Below are 25,826 nucleotides of genomic sequence, written 5' to 3'. Positions count from 1 at the left end.
TGGTAACTTCCCATAGCTCGAACTACCAATAACTCGAAGATTTTAGTCGGTCCCTTGGATCTCCGAGTTATTGAAAGTTGACTGTATCTCGTTTCGAAAGGTGTATTCCAGCGAGAGAGAAAAGAAACTACACATTTTAAATGAAGTTGGTCGATATCTTCTTTGTCGACTTTTGATGTTTCGTGCCTATACAATGTCTACAAAAAAGTAGCATTTGTGTTTCATACCAAACACTCACTTTGGCGGATTTTTAATGATAAGATAAAGTTCAGAATTTAAATCAAAAGAATAAAAGTTGGTTATTTTTCCGCCCGAGAATCACTAGACGAAACTGCCTTCAAATCGATACTCACTGAAGAATGAATGACGTTTACGTGACTAACTATTGGTATTCTTAGCGAGTGTTTCGTTTTGAAAGATGTTTTACTACAAGAAACAAATATTACCGTAGGGCAAAAGTTGATTGATCTTTACTCTTGATAAAACCTCTTTAAAATTTTTCGACAAATCATATACTTTTCATTTAGAAAGACTTACCGCAAGAAAAATTTAGGCCAACGCTACGTAAATCAGTAATTCTAAAGCTGGCGATCCATGTGAAAATCGATTTTTCATGCACACTCTTGTGGAGGACGACGCTTTCAAAATGATAACTTGAACCAAGGACAGCCTCTAAAATCTGTATTATTTTAAAGTTTCTACAGCTCGAATTCCGCAGATCGATGCGTGTTTCGATTCTGCCTTGAAATTAATTTAACTTCAGTAACAATTAACGTCATAAGTAAGGTAGACCGGGGCACGTTAAAGCATTGGGTACGTTTAAGCAAGGTGGGGTTGTTGGGTACGTTTTCAAAAACGAGTTATAACTGGAGAACCAACAGTCATAGCGGATTGATGCTACTCCCTAGCAAATATTCTCACAAGTTTTTGAGCATCAGTCGAGCTCAGGTTTAGCATGCGGATAGGAAAATCTGTTTTCTACTAAGCCGAGTAAATTTTGTGTTGAAAGTTTTGAAACTTATTGTGAATGAATAATACTTTTTTAAAAACAAATAAACACATTAAAAATTGCAGAATTTTACCCTTTTTTGAGAACTGTATTTGTATGGACAAAAAAGTTATTAAATTTTGTTGCACGGTAAAAATAAATTCTAACTTGCCGATGGGGCACGTTTACGTATTTTCATCGGGGCACATTTACACACGTTCTTACTGTGTCTTACTACTCTGTCTTACTTCTAAATGGGCCTCGGACGCTTTTTTTGCTCTATACTGTTCCAAACCTTTAGTATTTTCAGGTTATTTAATTTTAAAATTAACCATTCATTTTAAATTAAGCAAAAGATTCGTATCTTATAGCTTACAATCATAGAGTGATGTCTTCTTAACTTTATACACTATTCAGCACACCCCCATGCGACAAACTAACTTTGTGCCAAATTTCATGAAAATCGGCCAAACAGTCTAGGCGCTATGCGCATCACAGAGATCCAGATATCCAGACAAACAGAGATACTTTCAGCTTTTTTCAGCTTTATTATTAGTAAAGATTAGTCTCAATTGCATATGTAAGCGCCTTCTCCTCGCAATACCGTCGACGCTCGTTATAACGATCCCTGTCGTCCAAACGAAATCGGTCACTATAACGAGAGGTCATTGTAACGTGTTGCGTGATATTTAGTCATTTTTTTTATGCAAGAGTGATTTTTCAAAGTGATGCTTCGTTTCAAAAACAAGTACAAAAACTAACAAAAAATAAAATAAATTTTTTTTCTTAATTTCTCTCTCTTTTTTAAATGTTTTTTAATTCAATACTATCCATAAATAATCCAAAACTTGGAATAAATTAATACGTTTTGAGACAAAATGCATTGAAAATAAATAATATAATAAAGAGAAATTAGTTATTTTTAAAATTAGGTATTACTCTTTTCAAATAATTTTTTTTTCTTCGTTTGAGATATTTTCCAAGTGTACTATTTTCTCCTCTTACACAGACATTGTAGAAGTTTTTCGCTTTTTCAAAGGTTTTTCAACAAATATAAATCTTAATGTCTAGCGTCTGTGTGTGGTTTTCATCACTTGTTTAACCATGTACCAACAAATAATTCCTTTTCAATAAAACTAATTTACCTTTAGAAACGTAAAATATTTTATTATTAATTTTTGAATTGTTCGTCCCGAAGATATTTAAAAAATTGAAACTTAGTTTTGGACGTTTATATGCATTGGAATGAATGGTTCTGTTCGCTCTAATGGACGTGAAAATAGCATTGCATCTATGGAATAGGTAATGGCATCTACGAAATAGGGAATGGGACTTGATGCGCCGCTCGCTATAACGGAAGGGTCGCAGTAATAGGAATTCGTCCTACCGAGCGTTTTCTGTATTGTGCTCCATTTTCGATGAAGTTTGATAGATTAAGGGGTCAAACCTTTCAAACATTTTTTTTCAATTTAAGTAAATTTTATATTTCTTTGAAACCATAGCATGCATACTTATTTCTTAATCAATAATTTATTTCCAAAATTTAAAAATGCCTATTTTTTAAAAAAATTCAAAAAATTGGAAGAAAATTTCAATTTTTTGAAGTCTCTAAGGCTTTTTTATTTTTGCACTAATTAAAAAAATTTCTTTTTGCTAAACGATCACTATAATCATCTCCAAAAATCTGCGCATTCATTTGCTTATGAGTTTATTTGAAAATTTTCTGTGATTAATTATGTAAAAAATCAAAGTTTTTTTAAACAAAATTGGTTTTTAAAGGTTTAACATGCTCTAAACATTTGAGTAATTTATAAAATGCTTATCCAATGCGCAGTTTTGTCCAAATATGTTATCCCAATTGCAAAAAGTATTACTTTAAAGCTGTATCTTTAATAGAAAAAAAATCCTTAGGGGTTCTAATGACATGAAAACACAAAAATACCATCATCGAGAAAAAGCAGTTTAAAGTTTTTCTTTTGCATAAGAACACATAGCGAGCATGACCTAAAACCACTCATAACTTTTTAAATATTTGAACTAAAGCAATGAAACTTTTTCCCTGTGTTCAGAATAGTTTTCAGTTTTGAAACAAGCAATACAATTTTTTTTGATCGTTTCATCATTTTTGAGGTACTGTAACCCTTTAGATATAATGCAAGGTATATTTTTGAAAATCTTCAAAAATTGTAGGAATTATATTTTCTATAATTTTTTAACCCCTTGTTGGGTATCACCTCCAGAAGGTTGTCGCCCGGGGCGCACCCTCCGCAAACCAATAGTAACGCTACTGGTTAATGTAAATCTACAGAGCAAAAGTCATTTGATTTTTTTTTCTTCTGAAAGCAGCTTTGTTCTTTCCTGGTGAATTTTGCATGGAAGACTTTGCGTTTTAGAGAGCAAATAAGTAGCGCCAAAGTCTGTTGATTATTCCTTTGTGGAAAAAGTAATATTCAGTTAAAACATTCCTTCTGAAAGAAGCGGTCCGCGCTTTTGTGACACACCCTTGGTCGTTTCAGTGAGGGAATTCTAATAAATATGGAAATTCGTATCATGCAATTATACTTCACTTTCAGTTAAAAAGTTTTTGTGGCATTTAGAACCTGCTTTTATTTTCGGCTTCCGCAAATTCATTCCTCCCAAACATAGCACCAAACCGAAACGGAAAATCGAAAAAGGAATCGAAAACGAAAATAAAAAAGGCAAGAACGGAGAAATAAGATGTATTAAAAAGTCTTGCTCACTCGAGTATTTAAACCACGACGTTGGTCACCTACTTTTCGCGCGTGCCATTGGCTGCAGGTCCAGGTCACGTGACCAGCGAACCAAAAACTTCTTGGTTCGGTTTTCTACCGTTTTTTGTTCATTCACGTCTTCCCCGTCCAGAAAAAAAGAACCCTAGACGATGCGCACGTGGATTCACCTCAACCCTTCCAAAACGTTCTGATTCGTGCAAATTCGTTCAAATCGTCTGCGATAACTGTGTTTCTGTTTTAGAACGAAATCGTTTGGAAAATCGCTCACGTGGACATTCGCCTCCAGCCTACGTTCTGACCTGGTTTCGAATTCGGTCTTTTTGTCTGACTTTTCCCAACTCCTTCTCTCTCGCTTTCGAGTTGAGTGGAGTTGTCATCAGACCGGTTGGGCCGTCGCCTGGGGTTATTCGCCGATCGAGCTCTCCAGAGAAAATTAAGTAGATCGAAGTGATTGCATGTGTGGGACTGACGCATAAACAAACGGATTAATAGCTGGTCGGAAATTCGTTTTGCCACTAAAATGGTAAGTCTACTTTACTGAATTATTCTTTCGCCGCGAAAAAAAAAAAAAAAAAAGAAAAAACAAATCTGCTTGGAATTACTAGGAAAAAATAAAACTTAACAATGAAGATGATAATTACATTAGTCTTGAATTAAACGAAAGGAATTACCTCAACAAAAAATGAACCAAATAAAGTGAGAATTTCAATTAAAAAAAAATTGACTGTCGTAAAGACACGTAAATTTTTTTTAATTGTCGAAGTGAAACTTTTATCTTCTCTTTTTTCTTACATTCTGAACTGTCACCTCATTCATACGTTTTAACTCACGCCAGACTCCTGATCTTCCTGCTCTTGACTTAGGCATATTCTCAACAAAATTGCATATTTTAATGAAGAAGATTATAAACAGCGAGAAAACTTAATACTCGAAATCTGCTTTTTGATTGTTGCCAAAATCTATGAAAAAAAATATTATTAATAAAGTTCATTTTGTTAATAAAAATTACCAAATTAACTTTAAGGCTGAACTTATGCAATATGGGTTGGGCTTTCAAACTGATAACTTGAATCAAAGAAATGTTCGAAAACCTGTATTATTTGAAAAGTTTAAAATGCCCCAAATCCAGAAATATATGCTTGTTTAAGTTCAGCCTTAAAATTATTTTTTTTAATCCATTAAAAGAAACTAACTTTATATTTACTTTTATTTTTCATTATTTTTGTTAACAGTTAAAAACAAACTACGTCACTTCCGTCACACAACAAGGTTGCAGATCAAAATTTCAAAGCCCTCTCAGAAAAAGACGCACATCAAAAATATCTCTCTCTCTTTTTATTTTTTAATTGCCATTGAGTTTTAAGCATGAAATTCAATTGAATCACTTTTTTAAAAAAGGTGCAAGTCAACACTAATTCTTATGTTGACTTACGTCCTTTCGAAAAAAAAAAAAAAAAGGTTCAGTTTCTTATTATACAAAAATCCTTTCAATATCCATTCGTTTCAATATAATATGCAATATATTTTTTTTTTATAAAACGTTCTTTTTTACCTGTCAAAAACAAAGACTTTAATTTTTTTATTTCCAACTAGTGATACCCGCACGGCTTTGCCCGTAATAGAAAAATCAAAAGGTCTTTTGGTTCGCCTGTATATTTACAAATAATGTATGGTGAATTTTCTCGCCAGTTGGCTTGTACCCATCTTACGGTTCCACGTTATGATAATTTCGTATCTCGCCAATTGGCTTGTGTCCATGTTACGGTTCCACGTAATGATAATTTCGTAATTTACTCGTCCATCTTATGATATTTTTTTCTTAAAATTGGTATATAAATTTTTTTTCTTAAAATTGGAATAGAAAAAGAACAAAATCGAATTTTCGAAAAATCGCTTCGAGGTGCACACCCCCATGCTACATACTAACTTTGTGCCAAATTTCATGAAAATCGGCAGACTGGTCTAGGCGCTATGCGCGTCACAGACATCCTACAGACATCCTACAGATATCCTACAGACATCCAGACATCCTCCGGACAGAGAGACTTTCAGCTTTATTATTAGTAAAGACAAATAATCTGTCGTAAATATCCTAGCAGAAATATCGTTTAAAATGTGTACGTGAAAGGTTATTGAGTACATTTTATTCTTTAGGGTTATTATAAGTAAAAAAGTAGACATGGCTTTTTTTCATACCAATATTTAATTTTATTTAAATTAATTTATTTTAATTTTCATTGTTACAATGATTATGAACACGGTTAAAATTAACCCTAACTAAAAAATATTGATATTTTTTAACAAAACTTCATGTGCATATTTTACTAAAAAGAATGCAGCTTTATTTTTTTTTATTCGACTTTTTTTTTTAATTCTAAACTGAGATCGCCTGATTTTAAAACCATCTATAAAACAGAAAGTATTCATAGAAATTTTGACTTCCCTTACCGTACGTTTGCTTACAACAGAACTAGCGAACAGCAATTTAAATTTTTAGAAACAGAAGAACAATTTTTACAGGATACATATTCGCCCCTTTGAATTTTAACGCCTTCGACTCCTGACTCCTATTTCATGGGCGCACATATGCAAAATTGTAAGGGGGGGGGGACTCAGAAATTTTAACCATGTTTTAGCAGGATATTTTCCCCCATAGAAGCAGATTTCAGGACAGATTAGTCATTAAAATTCGACATTTTTAATTATTTATTCATTAATGGCTGGAAAAGAAATATTTTTATATTTTAGCAAAGAAAGAAGTACTAAAAGCAAGGAAGTTCTAATTTCCAATAAGGGGGGTGGTCGAGCCCCCCCTTGCCCCCCTATATGGGCGCCCTTATCCTATTCCTTTTCTCCGAAAACAGCCCTACCCCAAAGACCTGGTTTTTACCAGGGCTGCGGAGTCGTAGGGATAATGACCGACTCCGGCTCTGATTCCGACTACATGAGTTTTAAGGCCTCCGACTGCATATCCCCAAAATCAGTTCGACTTCGACGCTTGAAGTTCAAACCTTCGACTCCCGACTCCGATTCCTTTGCCCCAAAATTATCGCTACTCCAATTTTGACTCCACAGCCCTGGTTTTTACTTTGAAATAATGATTGTTGATTTGAATTGTTTTCATTCTAAAATTTTAACTTATTTATTCTATTTTTGGCAACGAGAAATAAACGGAAATTCGAAGTGCTTCATTTTTTAACCGAATGAAAAATGGGTGCAGACGTGAATGAAAAATGGGTTGATCCAATAAGGAATTTTGGATGTCCCAAGAGGACATTTTATTACTCTTTATTTTCTACTAGTGGTACCCGCACGGCTTTGCCCGCAATAAAAAAATTAAAAGGTCTTTTGGTTCGCCTGTATATTTACAAATAATGTATGGTGAATTTTCTCGCCAGTTGGCTTGTACCCATGTTACAGTTCCACGTTATGATAATTTCGTATCTCGCCAATTGGCTTGTGTCCATGTTACGCTTCCACGTTATGATAATTTCGTAATTTACTCATCCATCTTACGATAATTTTATTCTTAAAACTGGAATAGAAAAAGAACCGCATCGAATGTTCGTAAAATCGCTTCGAGGTGCACACCCCCATGCTACAAACTAACTTTGTGCCAAATTTAATGAAAATCGGCCAAACGGTCTATGCGCTATGCGCGTCACAGAGATCCAGACATCCTCCGGACATCCAGACTTTCAGCTTTATTATTAGTAAAGAAAGTATATTTTCTCATTTATTCATTTCTTGGCTACGGGGGAAAAATAAAATTTGAGGTACTTTATTTTACCCGGAAAAAAGAACATAAACGATTTTTTTAAAATATAATTAATTTATTTTGATGAGTTTTTTTAATCGTTAATTCGTCTGTTTTCTTTTTGAAAGCGATGTAAGATTTGTTTATGAATAAAAAAATACTAGCCGCATTATTAAAAATTTACTACTGCTTTATTTATTCGTTTACTATTTTTTACATTATGTCTTTTACCAGATGAGAGACGCCATTTTTTTTTAGAAATCAACTTAAAATGTTGACATATTTTGCATGGTATGCTTGACATATTTTGAGAATATTGATTAGATATGTCTATGGGCGGGAACGGTAATAAAGGGGAAGTAGGATTGTTTAGTTTTGGTTCTTGTTTTGTTATGAATTGTTGAGAAGAATGCTGTTTATTAAAACGAATTTATAAAGCGATAATTAGATTGAATGCAGAAAGTTTAAAAATGCAAAAAAAAAAAAAAAAAAAATTTGAATTTTTGGCATCTTGAATTCAAATTATGTTTTTCGCAATCACGAGTGTGTGTGTATATGTAAGCGTGTGTGTTTGTGTGTGGGGGTATGTGTGTGTGTGTGTAGGCATGTGTGTTTGTGTCTGTGTGCAGGCATGAGTGTGTGGGTAGTTGTGTGTATGAGTGTTTGTGCGTGGGGGGAATGTGTATGTGTGTGTAGGCATATGTGTTTGTGTCTGTGTCCAGGCATGAGTGTGTGGGTAGTTGTGTGTATGTGAGTGTGTAGGTGTGTGTGTATGTGTTTGTGTATGTGTGTAGGTGTATGTATGTGTGTGTAGGTGTATATGTGCATGTGTGTGGGTAGTTGTGTGTATGTGAGTGTGTAGGTGTGTGTGTATGTGTTTGTGTATGTGTGTAGGTGTATGTATGTGTGTAGGTGTATATGTGTAGGTGCGTGTATGTATGCGTGTAAGTGTAGGATATTGACGCAGCCTGGAGACGGTTTTCGCTGGAGGTGCAGCATCGTGAGGACCCGGTCGACGGTGATGCTGCGGAGGGTGCTGGTGGGAAAAATCAAAGGAACGTCAAAAACAGTCAAATGAAAGCAATCGTGATTGCTCAAAAAAAAAAAAAAAAGAGATTAAAAATAATAATGCCATTAAGTAAATAAACAAATAATTATGAACGTTTCCTTACATTGTTTTAAATGTATTTCAATCCAAGAGCTCAATTGTTTGACAGCTTGTTAGAAATTCTTATCTGCTTTGAAGTTGTTAGTTCAAATCTACGGAATTGATATGCACTAGAAACTTTAAAAAATAATAAACTGTCAAAACTTATAGTTAGAAGCTATCAATTGCAATCTAATAACGCATTAGTGAACATTCGCAATTATACTACATATCGATTTTCTTTCGCGTGAATAAATCTTGTGCATTAATAAGTGTAATCATTTCTTTGCCCCGAAATGAGGTCGCACGTTTTGTTTTAATTCCACAGCAAATGATTTGCTTGAATGATATACCCACCTGTTTAGATTAAATTTTAATATAAATAAGCAATTTGTAGCTTTTTGAATAGAAATTTTTATTCCTTTTACTATTATTGTTTTTTAATTAAACTGCCCTTAGGGTTGATTTTATCTCAATTGGATTGTAGCAATTTGATTACGAAACATCTCTCGAGCATAGCAATTATTTTAACATTCCCATCAAAACTTGATCAGCAAATTGATGCTGTTTTAACTCTTGAAGAAAATTGAAATCTTGAAAAACGAAAGGAGTTTTGAGTTTCCAAAAGTGAGAGCAGTTTTAAATCAAAGTAGAAAGAATTAAAACATTTTATAATTGTACGGAATAAACCAGAGAATGGTTTATTACAACGGTGACATGTTTAGGATATTTTCCTAGCAATATTTTTTTTTCTGTGTTAAGCACATATTGTTTAGTAAGTAGCAGTAGAACCTCGTTTATCCGACCCTCGATTATCCGGGTCAGATGTGTATTCTCTAAAAAAAGTTTCTCTTCGCATAGATAATTTAAAATTATGATAGCAAGAACTGCAATACAAAAAACATTCGCTTTCTACCTTATATAATTCAAAGCTGAGCGTATGTATCTATGTATGTACCTATGTAGTCATCTATGTATCTATGTCCAAGTTTCATCTCCCGAACGACAGTGAACTGACCATCGAACCAGCTGGATGGATTCGTCATCTTCCCGTCTTTAGGTTTGACTATTTAACATAATCCTCCGATAATAATTAGCGGAGATATCAATTAAAAACTATATTCATTATGACACAAATTTCGACATAAAATCCCTATTTTTCGAAGGCTTTCCTCCATTCAAATTATTATTCATATTTAGTGCTTCATTTCAACTTTCCGCAACAATGCTTTTATTAAAATTCGTTGCGTGAAGAAAATCATTCAGATGAAAGATCTGTTGCCATTTTTTTTTCTCGAATATGCAAAAGTAAAATTCTTGTTTACGTTTTAAAAGCTTTTCCTGTAATTGGGGGATTTAAAATGTTTACTTTTTGGTTATTTCTCCGCAATCTGCCGCAAAATTTTACTGATATTTTTTTGGTTCAAGCCTGAGTGTTGATCTCGCGTCACTTGACATAACTTTTATTTTCGAGGTGAACCGTGCAAAGCCTTGTGATTCATTAAATGATAAAATCTTAGCGCGATCATGTATTACTCAGACCCCACGAGTGTTGAACTTTGAAATATAGGTTAATTTTTTATTAAGAAATTACGGGATTTTAAAAAATATTTCTAATGTCTTGTTGTCAAGTTAATGCAGTTTATCTATGTTTTTTCTCCTTTCTTTTTTTTACTATCTTCTATATCTAATATATAGAAGAAAGTATTGGATTCGTGCAAATTTTCGAATTTCGACGGATTCGAACGTTTTGAGGTGTGCTGAGTCCATTTCGACCATTTTTGGAAAATGTCTGTGTGTATGTGTGTGTCACGTCTGTGTGTTACCAGTTTTTTGTGGACGCTCTACAGCAAAAACTACAGCATGAAATCGAACGAAATTTGGAACACATATGTGCCCCTATGTGAACTTGTGCCCACTGGTTTTTGGCGAGAATTCCTCCAAGGGGGGGGTGGAGCAATATTACGTTTTTTGAGTTACGCGTGCTTGCTATTCCTCAGGAAGTAACTGGAGGAATCCAACAAAATTTGGTCCATATGTTGCCATTAACAGGAACAGGTGCTGATTCAATTTTGGCGTCAATAACTCAAACGGGGATTGAGCTATAGAATGTTTTTTGTCGTCAATTGTGACTGCTGTATCTCAAGAAATAATGAACGGAATGAAAGAAACATTTATCGGCAAGTAGCCCTTAGTGGGTATAAGAGCTGTTTGTATTTTGGTGTCAACAGCTAAAAAGGGGGTAGCGCAATCGCCCGTTCTTTTTTTTTCCATTGTGAGTGCCCTATCTCAAGAAGTAATGCTACGTTCTGGTTGAAATTTGGAATATATGTGAATCCATACGTAAACAGGCTTTGGTTCAATTTTGACGCTCCAAGAGGTGTTGATTTTTTTTTTTTTTGCGAACATAAATAGCTTTATTAGTGCAACAATAAGAAAGATAAATCGTAATAGATTGTCGTCTGCGTATTTCTCGTAATTTTAATTGCATGGAAATGATCGGAAATATTATCTCAATGATTTAAAATTTTTAACCGTTGCCATCTTATGTTTGTTAACAAATAAAATATTTGTAATTAATTCGAGCAAGGCTTTTAAAATAACTTTCAATTTTCGCTCTTTGCTTTGCTTTTGTAATAATTCAGACATTGGGATGGTCGTCAAGTTTTTGCATGTGTAATTTTGTTTCTGTTAGGAATATTGCTTCCTCGTCAAGCATGGGGAGGGATCAGAAAAAAAGAAAAATATAGAAGAAAGATTCGTGATGGCCACAACATACTAGTTTTTACTGTAAGGGAGGGAGAGTCGGCTTATTTAGAGATTTGTTCTGCTTATTACTCATGCTACCCGGATTATCCGGGTTTTCGATCATTTAAACTGCTTTCGTTCCCAGTTAGTTCGTTTATACCAGGATCTTCTGTATGTAAATATCGTTTTATGTTTTAAATTTAGTCGTTATACTTTTGAAACAAGTACCGTAGAAGTACAAGTATGTTTTGTAACAGTAAGTATGTAAATTATTTTGTGTTTCTTTGGGTAAATATTTATTCTCCGCGAAGTACAAAAACAGATTTGTGAAGATCTGAAAGATGAAACTGAAACTGTTACTCAGGGGATGGTGTTAATGGTGATAAAAGTTGCTTTACAGTTCTTTCTGACGAATTTTCTTTAAAAAAAATATCTTCAGATATTTGACTGTGAAAAAAAAAAAACTTTAACTAAGCTAAACTGGCTTGAAATTCATATGAATTCTACGTGATGTCATCATAAATTAAGCTTATCAGTGAAAATAATTACTAAATAAGTTCTCAGATATGCTTAATTTAAATAATATTGACAAACTTGCCCCAAAAATATACAATGAAGCCCTGATTTTACGTTTTTCAGGAGCCCAGGTTAAAAAACGTAAAATATGGAAAACGTAAACTGCGGGGAATACATAGCAGCAAAACTGATGATGGGACCCGATGAAATACTTTAAATGCGGAAAAACGTAGATTCTCGAGACGTAAAATAGCGGGTTTCAGTGTTATTGCAATAAGTCCCTAAATACAGTCAATTCTCAATAATTCGAAGTCCCAAGGGACCGGCTAAAACGTTCGAGATATTGGTAGTTATGGGAAATTTCCAGAACAGTCTCAAGAGTTTGGAACCCTTCGAGTTAAAGGCATATTCGAGTTATAAACTTCGAGATATCGATATTCGACTACTTAAAATCGCCACTTTTTTTTTCAATTTTTTAATCTTCTTCATATGATATATTTGATTTTCGTCAATAATACCAGAAACTGCGCATCTGCGCATTTATGTAATTAGCCATCATCATGTGTGTGACAGGGTATTTAATTCATTAAAGTCAAGTTTTACCTTGTCTAAAATTTGCGAGCCATGTTGACATTTTTAACCTGATAACATAAATAGATGAAACTGAAAACATTTGGTTGATCCCATTGCGTCAAAAACACCAGTCTTTAGAGGAACACATTTGAAACGAAAAATTCTCGACTTGTCTTTCGCGTAAATTTCACTCTACGTGAGAAGCATGCATCACTATTGTTTTTAAACCCCACACCATTTGTAAAAGAGAAGATACGTGTGACCTTGAAACACACATCCTCAATTTTTATTACAAATTCGTGACTTTAATTTAATTTTTTACAAAACATATAAATTAAGACGTGTGTGAACTTTTTATTCTAAAGCGAAAACATTAATGACCATTTGTTTTTTTGTTTTCTGTCTTAACAACTCTATGAAGTGTATAAGGCTGTTTTGAAAAGGATGGATATATGGCTCTTAAAAATTAAAATTTATGCAAATGTACTGAAGTTGTTAATTTTTTTCTTCATAAGCTTAGTTTACATTCACTGTGCAAATTGAAACTGCAACTTAGAAAGAAGAAGTAAAGATCTTAACCAATCATTTCGAAGCAGTTGTTTCCAATGAAGTGAAATTTGATTGCTAATAGCTTAGTAGTCGAACGTTCATGGATTGCAGTTACCGTCCGAGACTGAAACATGCTTTTCTATTCGATTTATTTATTTTAAGTGTTTCCCAAACTGTGGGTCGAGCTAATGAGTTGTGAATGAACTGTTCTGAGTCACGATGGCGCAAAGATTCAGTTTCTGTTTTCAACTTCATTATTATTTTTTTTTTTTTCGCATTTAACGAACTATGTGCTACAGAACATCATTGAAAGAAAATGTCTGTCTAACAGTTTACCAATAATTCAAACTTCTAAGAAATTTACGAAACTTATAACTTGGTTAAAAAAACTAAATAACATTGTCCAATGCGTTCTTGTTTTTTAACAAAGTAGTATAATTCACAGCAATGAACATTTCATTTATTTTTGGGAAAATAGTTTCATACGTTTTTTGCTTACATAAATTGTTGACTGTAGCTTCATTCAAAGCAATTCCAGAAACGATACAAAAAGAGAGATAGGGAGAGAAAAAAACGCACAAAGAAAGAGATCTTGAAAAAGGGAACCAAAAAAAGGGAGTTCGGACAGAAAAAAGGAATTAAAAAGCAGAAAGTTTAAAATGAAATAAGAGCTAAAAAATTCATGCAGATCAGTAAAATTTTGGTTTAATACAAAAACTCCCCACGTTCATTGGCTAGAAAATTTTGTGCTTGATATCCGAATAGACGGGTTCATTTCCTGAGCTTTTTTCTTTCAATCCACTTCTTTCGGAACATAAAAATGAAAAATACTTTTCTTATCTTTACTAAAATAAACTTATATTCGCCAAATTTTATAAAAATAAAAATACCATATTTACATAAAATGCCAAATGAAATTCTTCGCCAGCGATGGGCGAAGGAAACAGCTCCATCAAAACAGTCCAATAACTACAATACACTTTCTTTAAACATTGCCACTCCCCATTCGGAAAAAGCAATGAACATCACAGATGATGCTTGATATAATTTAAAGAAATATAAAATAGTTCAGACGATAATTGATGGAAAATAAATCGACAGCACAGCAGATCATAAATTTACAAATAGCAAAAACAGGGTGTTTGCTTTTCATTTCAACTCCCCCCCCCCCCCCACCACCTCCTCCCCTAAAAAATCTCAAACAGAATGGAAAATTTTCCCAGTTTTCAAAAATTATGTATAACAAAGAAAAAATTACTACCAAACCCTACATTAAAATAAATAATTAAATAAAATAAAATTTGAATTTTTTTCTTTTTCATTTTTGTGGGTACGCCAATACTTTCTTAATTCTGCATTAAATTCCACAAGTAAGGCATCATTTTGGAAAACAAATTCACCACTATCGGCGAAAAAAAAATTAAAAAAAATAAATAAATAAACATTTCGGCTTAAAAAAACTTAAAAAAAAAAAAAAACAGATTTTTGTATTTACCCGATGTATATCTAAAAACAACGGATGTCATATACTGACAAGAAAGTGAAACGTTTTCATTACTGCTTGAAAAAACATTCTGAAGTTTTGTTTTTTCTTCTCGAGTTTAGAAAAATTATAAAGTCCGAGAGAACATATGATGGGATATTGGGAGACGAACGTTACATTACACATAATCACTCCCTTATCGAGAAATATTGAACTCAAATCAATATCGATTTGGTGAGTTTATTGTTTTATCTCTCTTTTAATTATGATCAAACAATACACGAACTACGTTATCTTATCTATGGCCGCTCGAGGTGTATTCCAGATCAATTACTTCACACGGGTCAACTAGTATTATGTATTTTTGAATAGGATATTGTGCTCAAGTGTTCCTTGATTGATCTGCCAACCCTTCGTCTGAAGGAAAAAAATACTGCAGTGAGAAGTAAACGGGTCGCAATGAATTGGATTTCTTGAAAGTGGGTTGGTGTTTAAGAGTTCAATTCTTTGTGGTAAATCAAGGTTTTCAAACTCTGTTTCGTGTTCATACATACTTAATGGAAGTTACGCTAGAACTAACAACTGTTTTATGTCTAGCAACGGTTATAGCAAAACTGAAACAAGTTTAATAAAATAACCCTTTAAAATGTCTGGACGGAATACAAGTACAAATATTCGCTAAAAAATCGGATTTCATTGATATTTTATCAAATTTAAAAATGCTTATTCATCAAGTTTACAAAACAACACTGTCAAAAATTCAAGAGGATTTTCTGGTAAATGTTACAGTAAAATGGAGGAATTAACGCATCACTGATTTTTACGGTAATTTATACCGGAGAAATAAGCGATCCCAGCGTCAATTGCTTGCTGTGGCCTACCGTGGAAACCGTTAAATTTTACAGTAACATTCGACTTTTACGGTAATAGTTACTGGCAACATGGATGCCAGTAACAATTACCGTAAATTTTCCGGAGAATTTTTATCAGTGAAATTTTTTTTAACGAACCGGTTCAAAGGATCCTTCCCTCAACTGTCGTGGCTAGAAAACATTTAACATTTAAAAACCCTTCTGCAGTTGTTTTCTCGGATGAATAAAAACAATTTTTAATATCTTTTTCTCACGACACTTTTAGTTATTAAAGCACATTCACAGTTGTTCTTGCAAACTTTTTGCTCCATGTGTCAATATATGTACGGGGTGCTTATATAAAGTCTTATACTGATGAAGAAATGTGATTAAAGAAGAAAAACTTCAGATTTAAACAAAATTTAAAAAACTATTTTTAAAGTTTGATTCTTATTTTAAAAAAGTTTTCTTTTTTTGCGTTCATAACATTACATTTCTTACGTGTGTACCTCCAGCACTGTAAAAAAAATCCTGAAATTTTACAGTAAAAGTTACTGTCATCCGAATTGCCAGTAACTTTTAACGTAAAATCCTATTTTATTGTAAAATTTTACAGAAAAAAACGCAAAATGCGAGCGGCAGGTTCTAATCTTTTATTCTTTCCGGTACAATTTACCGTACTTTTTTTCTGTACTGTCTCCATTTTACAGTAATAGTTATCATAAAAGTTTTCTGAATTTTTAACAGTGCGTAGTTCTGAGATGATTTAGACGATGCTATAAGGTTTTAATTCTCAAAATCTTCCTCGCTGCGCAACCCTGGGAGTTTTTCTTCTTTCAAATATTTTTGAGAAAGAAGAAATTTGAAAAGAGATCTCTGCTAGTTACATGTATATCTAAAGATGGAATTTTTCGTATATAAGCAGGGATAATACACGTTATTGAAAACTAGCGGTACCCGCACGGCTTTGCCCGTAGTAGAAAATTAAAAGGTCATTTGGTTCGCCTGTATATTTACAAATAATGGATGTTGAATTTCTTGCCAATTTGCCATGTTCATTTTCTCGCCCACGTTATGCTAGCTTCCTTGTTCACTTTATGGTAATTTGCACGTCCATGTTATGGTAAACTACTCGTCCATGTTATGATAATTTGCTCAGTAAAATGTTCTTAAAATTGGAATAGAAAGAGAACAAGATCAATTTTTCGAAAAATTGCTTCAAGGTGCGCACCCCTATGCTACAAATTTTGTGCCGAATTTCACGAAAATCGGTCGAACGGTCTAGGCGCTATGCGCGTCCCAGAGATCCAGATATCCAGAATTTCAGCTTTATTATTAGTAAAAGATAACGGGGAAAAAAAAACGAATCTTATTAACAAAATTATATCGGTCTGTTAACCGCAAATACTTGATTATTTATAGTTCGGCTGCACAGATGATTCTCCAAATACGCCATGTTGTTTATAAGATTACTATAATTTATTGCACAACCTATGTAGGTGTTGTGTATTTAATTAAAATAAAGAGCAAATATTTGACACATTTATAGTTCCGTTCTCGCAGTCAAAATTTAGAATTATTTTTTAATTATATAATAAGAATATAATATTTTTTAAATTCCAAAAAATGTGATCCGGATAGAAAGGATATCCGGATAAATGAGGACCGGATAAACGAGGTTGTACTGTACATTCTTTTAGCCGATACTGTACTAATGGGAAAATAACTTGATGAGATAAGAATCAAAATTAAAAAAAAAATAATTATGTATAAATCTCAGTTTCTTTAAAAACAAATTTTCCTTTTTAGTGCAGGATTTCATAAACAACCAGTACTTTCATTCACATAATTTCTTAACGTAAATGTCATTCACTAATTATATGTTATACTGTTATTCCCCTTAGATGTAATCATTATATTTATATACATATACATGGGTAGAACAGTGTCAAAAACTCCGACCACATGTGAAAATTAGACCGCAATGCATTTAAGCGATATAAGTGTAAGAGTAAATAAAGAGAACCAACACGTTTAAAATATCGCATAGATGGACTGAGGAGAAAATCAAAAGCCTTAAATTGAAGAAAAAAACAACCCGTTCTTTTTTTTTCATTATTATGCGACTTCTCACCAAACGTTTAGACGAACTAAGGTTTAAAATTTTCGTTTTGAATGTTGCAGACGATAGTCTGCGCTAATTTAGTGTTCTAATTTTATGGAAATCTAGTATTTTACACTTCACATATCATTTTCGAAATCAGTTTCGGTTTCCAAAAGACCTCGTAAGTCATGTCTGGACATTAAAATAAAGTGCTTGGAATGCACATCAAATGCTCAATTGATGAAGCAAAGTTCTATTCCTCATCTTTAGCAGATTCCCCAAACTAAATTTGATGAACGCTAGTAATCAGAACTGCTTTTTAATCAGGGATATTTTTCAATAATATGGAAACTTCTAATATGTAGTACCTATATGATTGAACGGAAAAATTGCATTTTTTTTTTTTTTTTTTTTTGAGCTCAGGGAGAAGCATTTGTTAATTCTAAACGTCATAATGGTTATAGAAATATAAGAAATATTCGTTGTCCTTGCTGAAAATCATAGACTAATAATAAGAGTAGACTGAGCTATGGCAACCCTTTTGCTGCTCATAAACCAAACCATGTGACTGGTGGATATCCTAGCAACAGCGGGCGTTGATCGTAGCAGACGATCAACGCCAGCGAGAAATAAAATAAATAGAATTGATGGAACACGGAAGAATGATCTTTTATGGAGTCCGATTTGTAAATTTGTTATTCTAAGTTGTAAATATTTTGTTAATATAGTGAGTTTTTCGTTTAGATAGTATTGTGCATTTTCTTTAGTCAATTTCAATAACTCTCTAAGCAATAAAAGATGCAAGCGCCCAAGATACCGATTAGTACATTTTTGCATTAACGCAAAACGTTTACGCCATTTCGTTCACGCCAACGCTGACAGCTCCAAAAGAAATAAAAGTTGCCGAAAACTGATCAAAAACTATTACTAATGTCAAAATAATGCATAACTAAAAGAAAAACAGTTCAATCTCTGCACCTGGAAGTTTTTTTTAATGAAAACACATCGTCTTAAAATACATATCGAGTGCCAAACTATAGATCATGCTGCCATCTAGCAACCATGCTGCCAAAGTCTTTGCCAAGCCCTTCCACTAGTCACATGATATATCTATGAACCAATTTTCTTCATCAGCAAGAATGAGAAAGCTCGGTCTACTCTTATTATTAGTCTATGCTGAAAATAGAATTATAACGAGCTGATGTGTGCATCACATGACTTCCTTTTACTCCAATTTAATGTCATCTCCCCATTATTGGCAATTTTAATATGATTCAATTGTTTACTCTCTAAATACCACCAACAGCGGCCAAATTGAAACCAAATTTTAAAAAAATCGCCAAATTTGTCGCCAAGTTGGCGACAGAACTTGGCGGCAAAGAACTTGGCGATATTTTGCCAAGTGTTTGCCAAATTATAACGCCAATTCAAATTGACTTTTCTCAAACAATTGGAAATTTCATGAATTTAGTAGAACAAATAGCTCTATCGATTAGTGGCATCTAAAATAATTTTATGTGAATACTTTTTCATATTTTATTACTGGCTCATTCATCCCCATGGCCCAATTCATTACCACTGTCTCCTACCTTTCTTAAGAACTAAGTGTAGCGTTGTCAGTCTTACTTTAATGTGGAAAAATGTTTTAAATTTTTCCAAATAGTAACGGACTTTTAGTTGGGTGGAAGCATCAACCCTTGGAGTTGTATAGTGAGGATGGGTTTGAAAATGTAAGATTTTAAATGAAAACTCTCGAGCAATTGGATTTAGAAGAAAAGATTTATTACCATTGTCACCAAGATAATCCATAATTAAATCGTACTGTGACTTTCTACGACTGTCGAAAAAATATTACTTAGCAGCCCACATTTCCTTAGCCTGTTGAGTTATACTTTGAATTACGGTCGTTATCAACAGTTGATCATCCCAACTTTTCGTAGACCCTCAGAATCGTCTTCTAACTCGTTGTATTGCAACTACTAGTTGACTCATATTGATATGATTTCAACGGTTTTAAAGTGTTACTAGAAGTAAATCATAAAGTCTGATACTGTTAATCTTGAAAAATTTCCTAAAAAAGTAAAAGACATTTTTGGATGTTCTTTGTTTGTCCACAATGCGTGTTTCAAAAAGAGATTACAGTTTTGAAAGACAACGTGAAATTAAATGATTTGTTTAGAATCCCCTTTTAATGGGTGTTTTTAAATATATTTTGGAGTAGGATGAAAATCGAGTGTAGAAGTTAAAAAAAAAAGAAAAAAAGAAAACCGATTTTGTTTTAAATCTACCTCCAAAAATCGTTTTTTCCGATTTTATTATTTTTTTAAACAAAATTCGCGCGAATAAAAATAACACGCAACTAAAGTTAATCTTCAATCTTTTACAGGATTTTTTTTTCTTACTTTCGTGGAAGTTAGAGCACTTTCATTTAAACAAATTGATCATGTAGTCTCAGTTAAGTTAATTCAATTTATCAAGAAAAAACTAAAAAAAAGCCTTGAATCCAGCTGCCCAACCAGAAAAAAAGCTTATTCATCTGCTTATTTTAAGCAACTTTCTTAGTCTTTCTGAAAGTGTAAAAAGAAGTTAAATATAACTTAAATGTGTCCTAGTGATTTGAGGAACAGAGATCTCTACCACACATCTGCATAAGCTGCCAACTAGTATAAAAAACAACTTAACAGAAAATCGCAGCAGATATTTTGCAAACAGTTTGACATCGTGTTATGCCATCGCTAAGAAGATACAACAATTGTTAGAAATTTTGGATTCACTTCTGTTTCAATACACCCGTTATTTGTTGAACATTCGCCGAAGGACTACCGCTAAGGACGCCGAAAGACGCATAGCTTTAAAAATCTTTTGTTACTTTCAATAGTTTATACGCGGGCTCACGGTAAAATTTTAACTTTTGGAACTTAAACTTCACGAAACTTTTTAACCGTTTAAATGCTAACGGAACGCTTGTTTCTTTAATTAAGACAGTTTTCATGAGATCTTTGTAAGAATAGCAGAAAAAAAAAACTAAAAGCAAAAAAGACTACAAAAGTTTTTAGTTATAGTGCTAAAGGAATAACACTTCAGACGAAATGAGCAAGAATCGTATTTTCTACCTTTCACGCTTACAGAATTTGTGGTAGGCTTACAGAATTGAATACAGTCAGCAAAACAAATATAAGTGAGCATAAAGGTTTTTTAAAAAAGGGAAAAATAGTGGGTATTGATATATATCCTTCAATTTTTTTAAACGAACAAAGTTTCTTTTAGAAATACTACTTTTTTATATCATAAATACTTAATATTAATTGTTATTTATTTAAGATTTCGGAAAAGAGACACCGAAATGTTATAGAGGCTTTCTATTCAAATTAAAAAAAAGAGTTGGTGTTCGGTCGCTTCCATCATTAAAAAACTAACGACAAGCGAACGAATTCAAAATAAATACTGTCAGTTTTAATGGATTTTTGTGTTCAGTGAATTATAAAAATAATTATGCTTCACAAGCGCTTGTATGGTGTATTATTTTTTTCTTGGAATAAAGGTGTTAATTCTTCGAAAGAATTTTGAATTACTTCTTCTGTTTTGGAAAAAAATGTATTTTAAGAACCGAGGCTTTTTTTTCTGGTAATTTTCCTTAATAACGAACCCCATTTGGCACTATGCGCCAAACTAAACCAAAAACCTGAATATCGAGCAAAATGATAACACTTCATATTCTGATTAAAATACCTACTTCTTAATCCTATAAACATCACATAAGTGCACCCTAAAAAAGTTCTTTTACTTTTTCCAAATAATTACGATTCGATTAACGATGCAAATAGTTTGTTGACGAATTGTCGAATCCGGCTATTAGCAAAAAACGATGTGTTTATAATGCAATTTAATTCTCAGTAGTTTTGAAGTTGTTGACTGCGTGAAATAGTCGTTTTGTTTTCATAATTATGCATTCTTCTTTTGAAATTAACATTTTGCAATTAAACCTCGAGCAGAGCTGGGCATAACGGCTAGTATGAAAAAAAGGTGGATAAAGAACAACAAATAATTGAAGTTGTCATAAACTTATGGTGGCAAACCTAACATGGCAGCATTGTGAAGGTAACGCAGATCCTATTCACAGTATTATGATGCTGCCTGGTTAGGTTTTCCCTAAGCATAATTAATTAGCATGTAAGTAAAATATTACCTTTGGGCAGAAACAACGCAAAATCCATATTAAAAGCCAATTTTGCTTTTTATTTTTTGCAAGATGCAATACTTATTCAATATCTATGGAACACTTTGGCGTAAAAATTGCATAGTTAACACATTTTAGTGTTATATTTGAATAAATATTTTCAGAACTGTACAAAACTACTGCAGTACTTTGTAGTTGGCGCTTTCACAACGTTAGTTTTCATTAGTTTGTTCCTTTTTCGGTTATTCATTCCTTTGCATTATTTGAATCGTAGAGAGCATAAGTGGATCAATTCAAGTGTTTCAAAATTTGTATTTACACCATTAGAAATTATAATTGACCTCTTTTTTTCATTTGTAAGTGAAATCAAAAGTTAGTGTTTCACATTGAACCTTCGGGAAAGGAGGAATGGAAGTTCGGTCATAAAAGCATTTATAAAATACTGTATTAGGTTTGACAATATATATTAAAATCAAGGGATTTTATTCCAACTGAAGACAAGCATGTGTAATTTCACATTGGAGATCAGAGTGCACCCCTCTTGGACACTTCTGCGTTCAAGAGAGATATACCCCCAAGGGCGTACACAAGGGGGGAGAAGGGACACCTGTTAGAGCAGGCTCGAACATGAAGGCCTAATATTTTTAAAACTAGGCGTGAAATATAGGGGTAAACAACATGAAGGGGGCCCGGAAAAGTCATTTGTGACAGCCCCCAAAATTTCTGTGCACTGCCCTGCATACCCCTTCGTTATTAATCGTAATAGTTAAATTATCTAACGAGTATTTAAGACTGGATTCGTGTGTATTCGGGATTGAGGTTAAAGAGACGAAATGGTAAAACATATGTTTTGAATAATTCAGTAAAAACATAGGTGCCTCTTTGAAACAAAATATGCAGAGGGATTCATTTTTTAGTGAGCAGTTATTTCCTGATTAGAAGACAGTTAATTCCTTCTTTCCACTGAACATCATTTTCCAACGTCGACTTCCAACTCAAGACCGAACAAGTGAACTCTATTTCGAACACAGAATCCATGCTTCCACGATTTCGCAGAGGACATTGCTCGCTCCGTTAAGTAAGGACCCCGCTGAATGGAACACTTTTGTGAGGCGTCCTTCTTCTGGAACATGGAATCTTTTGTGCGCTCTCCCAGACGGCCTCTGCTCGGACGCGCATTGAAATTCTGCTCGTGGAACAAGAGAACGTTTCGACATGCCATCGACTTTCCCAACAGCGTTCGACCCGGAATGCGAACTCGTGTACGACCATCTTCGACGTGCCATCATGCAAATTCGGACCATCCTGAGACAAAAGCGTGTCACAACTGCAAATCCGATGAGGGATTTGTCTAAGAAGGGGTTACCTCATGCCACCCTGTTCCTGATCCGTTGGACATAGAACTCATCCTAATGACATCAGTAATGTTACAGCATCTTCCTGTTAGTTGAGTCATTGTTAGGCTGGGCAATTGAATGGAACATTGCCATCAAATTGTCTAAATCCGGCAGGTTATTATTGATTCTTTTAAATCTTTGTAGGTATTTAGGGTAACAGTGAATCATGTTGGTTAATTTTGTACCACTTGATGTCTTTTAGTACATTTGTCTCCCGAAAAAAAAATGGTAGAAGGCTCGATGCTGCTCTCTGCTGGCAAATTTATTATCAGTTAACTTCTTTTCACTTTACACTATACTTCACGCCGAGAAGGTCCTAAGTACTACTCTGGTTGGATGGCGTCCGGAAGACAGCTCTATTTTCTAACCCAGACCAAGAAATTTTCAATCCAACTCTCCTAGAGGTTTTAACTTGGAATGGGAACTTGGTGAATTTAGTGACCCCCACGACCAATATAACACGGACCAGCCATCATTAGCGTACGCGGAGCATATTCGATCGGAAAGTATCGAACCTGCGCCTCTCCCGTTATTCTTTTATTTTGCTGAATGGTATCCCATCCAATTATACTAAATTCCTTCCAAATGCTTACTTGAAATTGTCAAAATCTCTCGTCTTCATAGTAATATTATATTCAACGTACTAAACTACAGATACAATGTGATTAGGTGAAATAAAAATGAGGTAATTTTAAACTTCTAGAAATTTCACACTATTTTCTCAGACTGGGTACTACTATTATTAAAGTTAAATTTACTTTCTATTTCTCACGTGAGTCTAGGCGACCATTTTGAACCAGGTTATTAACTCCTTTTAAATGGTTTTTACGACTGGAATTTCTTATCATTAGATTACTGCATATTACTTCAAGAGATTTGTCCGTTTTGTGATAGATGCAATAACGCTACTGAAACATGAGTGAATCGTTAAATGTATAAATTGTGGATCACAGTTAAACTAAATGATCGCGTTGTGCATACATACAGTTGGCTCTCTGTTTAACAACGTTCAATTTAACAATTTTCTCTATTTAACGACCGCCCTTCACTGTCCCATCACATGTCATGGTCCACTGTGGGCCCTTGAAAGAAGTTAAACAGAGAGCCAACTGCATTACTGCAAACAGTTCTGTATTTATTGAAATATTTAACATAGAATGAATGAAAGATATGCATAAACTCATGCTTTAAGGTCACTGTGACCTCCCCAAAAATTCCTCATTTGGTAAATTTTTTTCTGATGATTCAGCAAAACTATCTTCGTTCGATGAAAAGCGGAGTTGAGACTTTCCGCCTTCCCAAAAAATTTTAAGTTCGGGTGGCCCTGAGTGTCACCGACCCTTTGCATTACATTAGGTGACTACAGTTGGGGCAAACCTAACCCGCAAGCGTCGCAATGCTATTTATTGATGTGACGGTGCGAAATCTTAGTTCTAAAATACAAGTTTAAAATACTAAGAAGCTCATTTTCACACTAGTGGTACCCACACGGCTTTGCCCGTAATAGAAAAATTAAAAGGTCTTTTGGTTCGCCTGTATATTTACAAATAATGTGGGGTGAATTTTCTCGCCAATTGACTTGTACCCATGTTACGGTTCCACGTTATGATAATTTCGTATCTCGCCAACTGGCTTGTGCCCATGTTACGGTTCCACGTTATGATAATTTCGTAAATTACTCGTCCATCTTATGATAGTTTTGTTCTTAAAATTGGAATAGAAAAAGAACCACATGGAATTTTCAAAAAATCGCTTCGAGGTGCACACCCCCATGCTACAAACTAACTTTGTGCCAAATTTCATGAAAATCGGCAGAACGGTCTAGGCGCTATGCGCGTCACAGAGATCCAGACATCCTGCAGACATCCTCCAGACGGAGAGACTTTCAGCTTTATTATTAGTAAAGATTAACATGATTATTGAGTCAAAAGTTTAGAATAAAAAGTCAAATAGAAGTGGCACCGAGACGGAAGTATCTTTTCTTTATGGCCTTGTGCAGTGACGTAGCGAGAACTTTTTCATGGGGTGGGGGATTCACATGAAAATTTTCCAAAATTAAAGGCCGATAAGCACAATTTTAGGCCATTGCCCGAGGGTTCATACTAATAATGTTATTGTTTCATCGGGAGGGTTATGCCCCTCATCCCCTCTCGCCTGGGCTAAGCCACTAGCATTTCGGAGTCTCCCTGATGATGTAAAATTATACATAAGTTTTCATGATATGACCTCTACAATCTGATGATGGGTTTGTTCCATTAGCTAGTCAGATGTCGAAAGTATTTGGCTTAAAGATAATCAAGCGAGTAGTGTTTGAAATACGTAAAATAAATTAACCCTTTAATCCTAGGGCGTGTCATATTGAATGTAACCTTGAGTAAGATTTGTTTTTAGCCCATTTAGACAAAATGGGCCTAAAAGAAACATCAAGAAAACTGCTTGATATGATCATGTTAAGTAAGGCATCAAATGCGTATTTTCTCAAATTACGCATTTATCTCAAATGAATTTTCAGCTACTAAGATTGATTTTGGGATTTTTTCTACGGAATTAGCAGCGATTTCGATACGATCCCCTTTGCGATTTTTTATATAATCCATTCTGGTTACAGAGCAGGCAACTTTCGTTTCCGTCTAAAGAATGTTTGACATGTAATTGTAACGCTCAAATCCGATTAGGGTTTCCGAGGATTGTGACTGTGGTACCTTATCTACCACGGAGACCATATTAATAAGGAAATCTACAGTTTTGCCTAACGCTTTTTGAAAATTGTCATGCATTATCTG

General features: G+C 33.9%; 1 protein-coding gene across 1 annotated transcript in view; it reads left to right on the top strand.

The window, feature by feature from the left end:
* Positions 1-4,035: 4,035 nt before the first annotated feature.
* Positions 4,036-25,826, top strand: part of LOC129226636 (probable chitinase 10) — a 102,192-nt gene continuing 80,401 nt past the window's right edge. Inside the window, exon 1 of the mRNA XM_054861265.1 lies at positions 4,036-4,264. Coding sequence (XP_054717240.1) covers positions 4,262-4,264 — 3 coding nt within the window. The 5' untranslated portion in view covers positions 4,036-4,261. The remainder of the gene's footprint in view (positions 4,265-25,826) is intronic.

Source organism: Uloborus diversus, chromosome 7 (genome assembly GCF_026930045.1).
Source record: "Uloborus diversus isolate 005 chromosome 7, Udiv.v.3.1, whole genome shotgun sequence".
Taxonomy (NCBI): Eukaryota; Metazoa; Arthropoda; class Arachnida; order Araneae; family Uloboridae; genus Uloborus; species Uloborus diversus.
The sequence above is the reverse complement of the archived record's forward strand: the minus strand, read 5'-3'. Positions and strand labels throughout refer to the sequence as shown.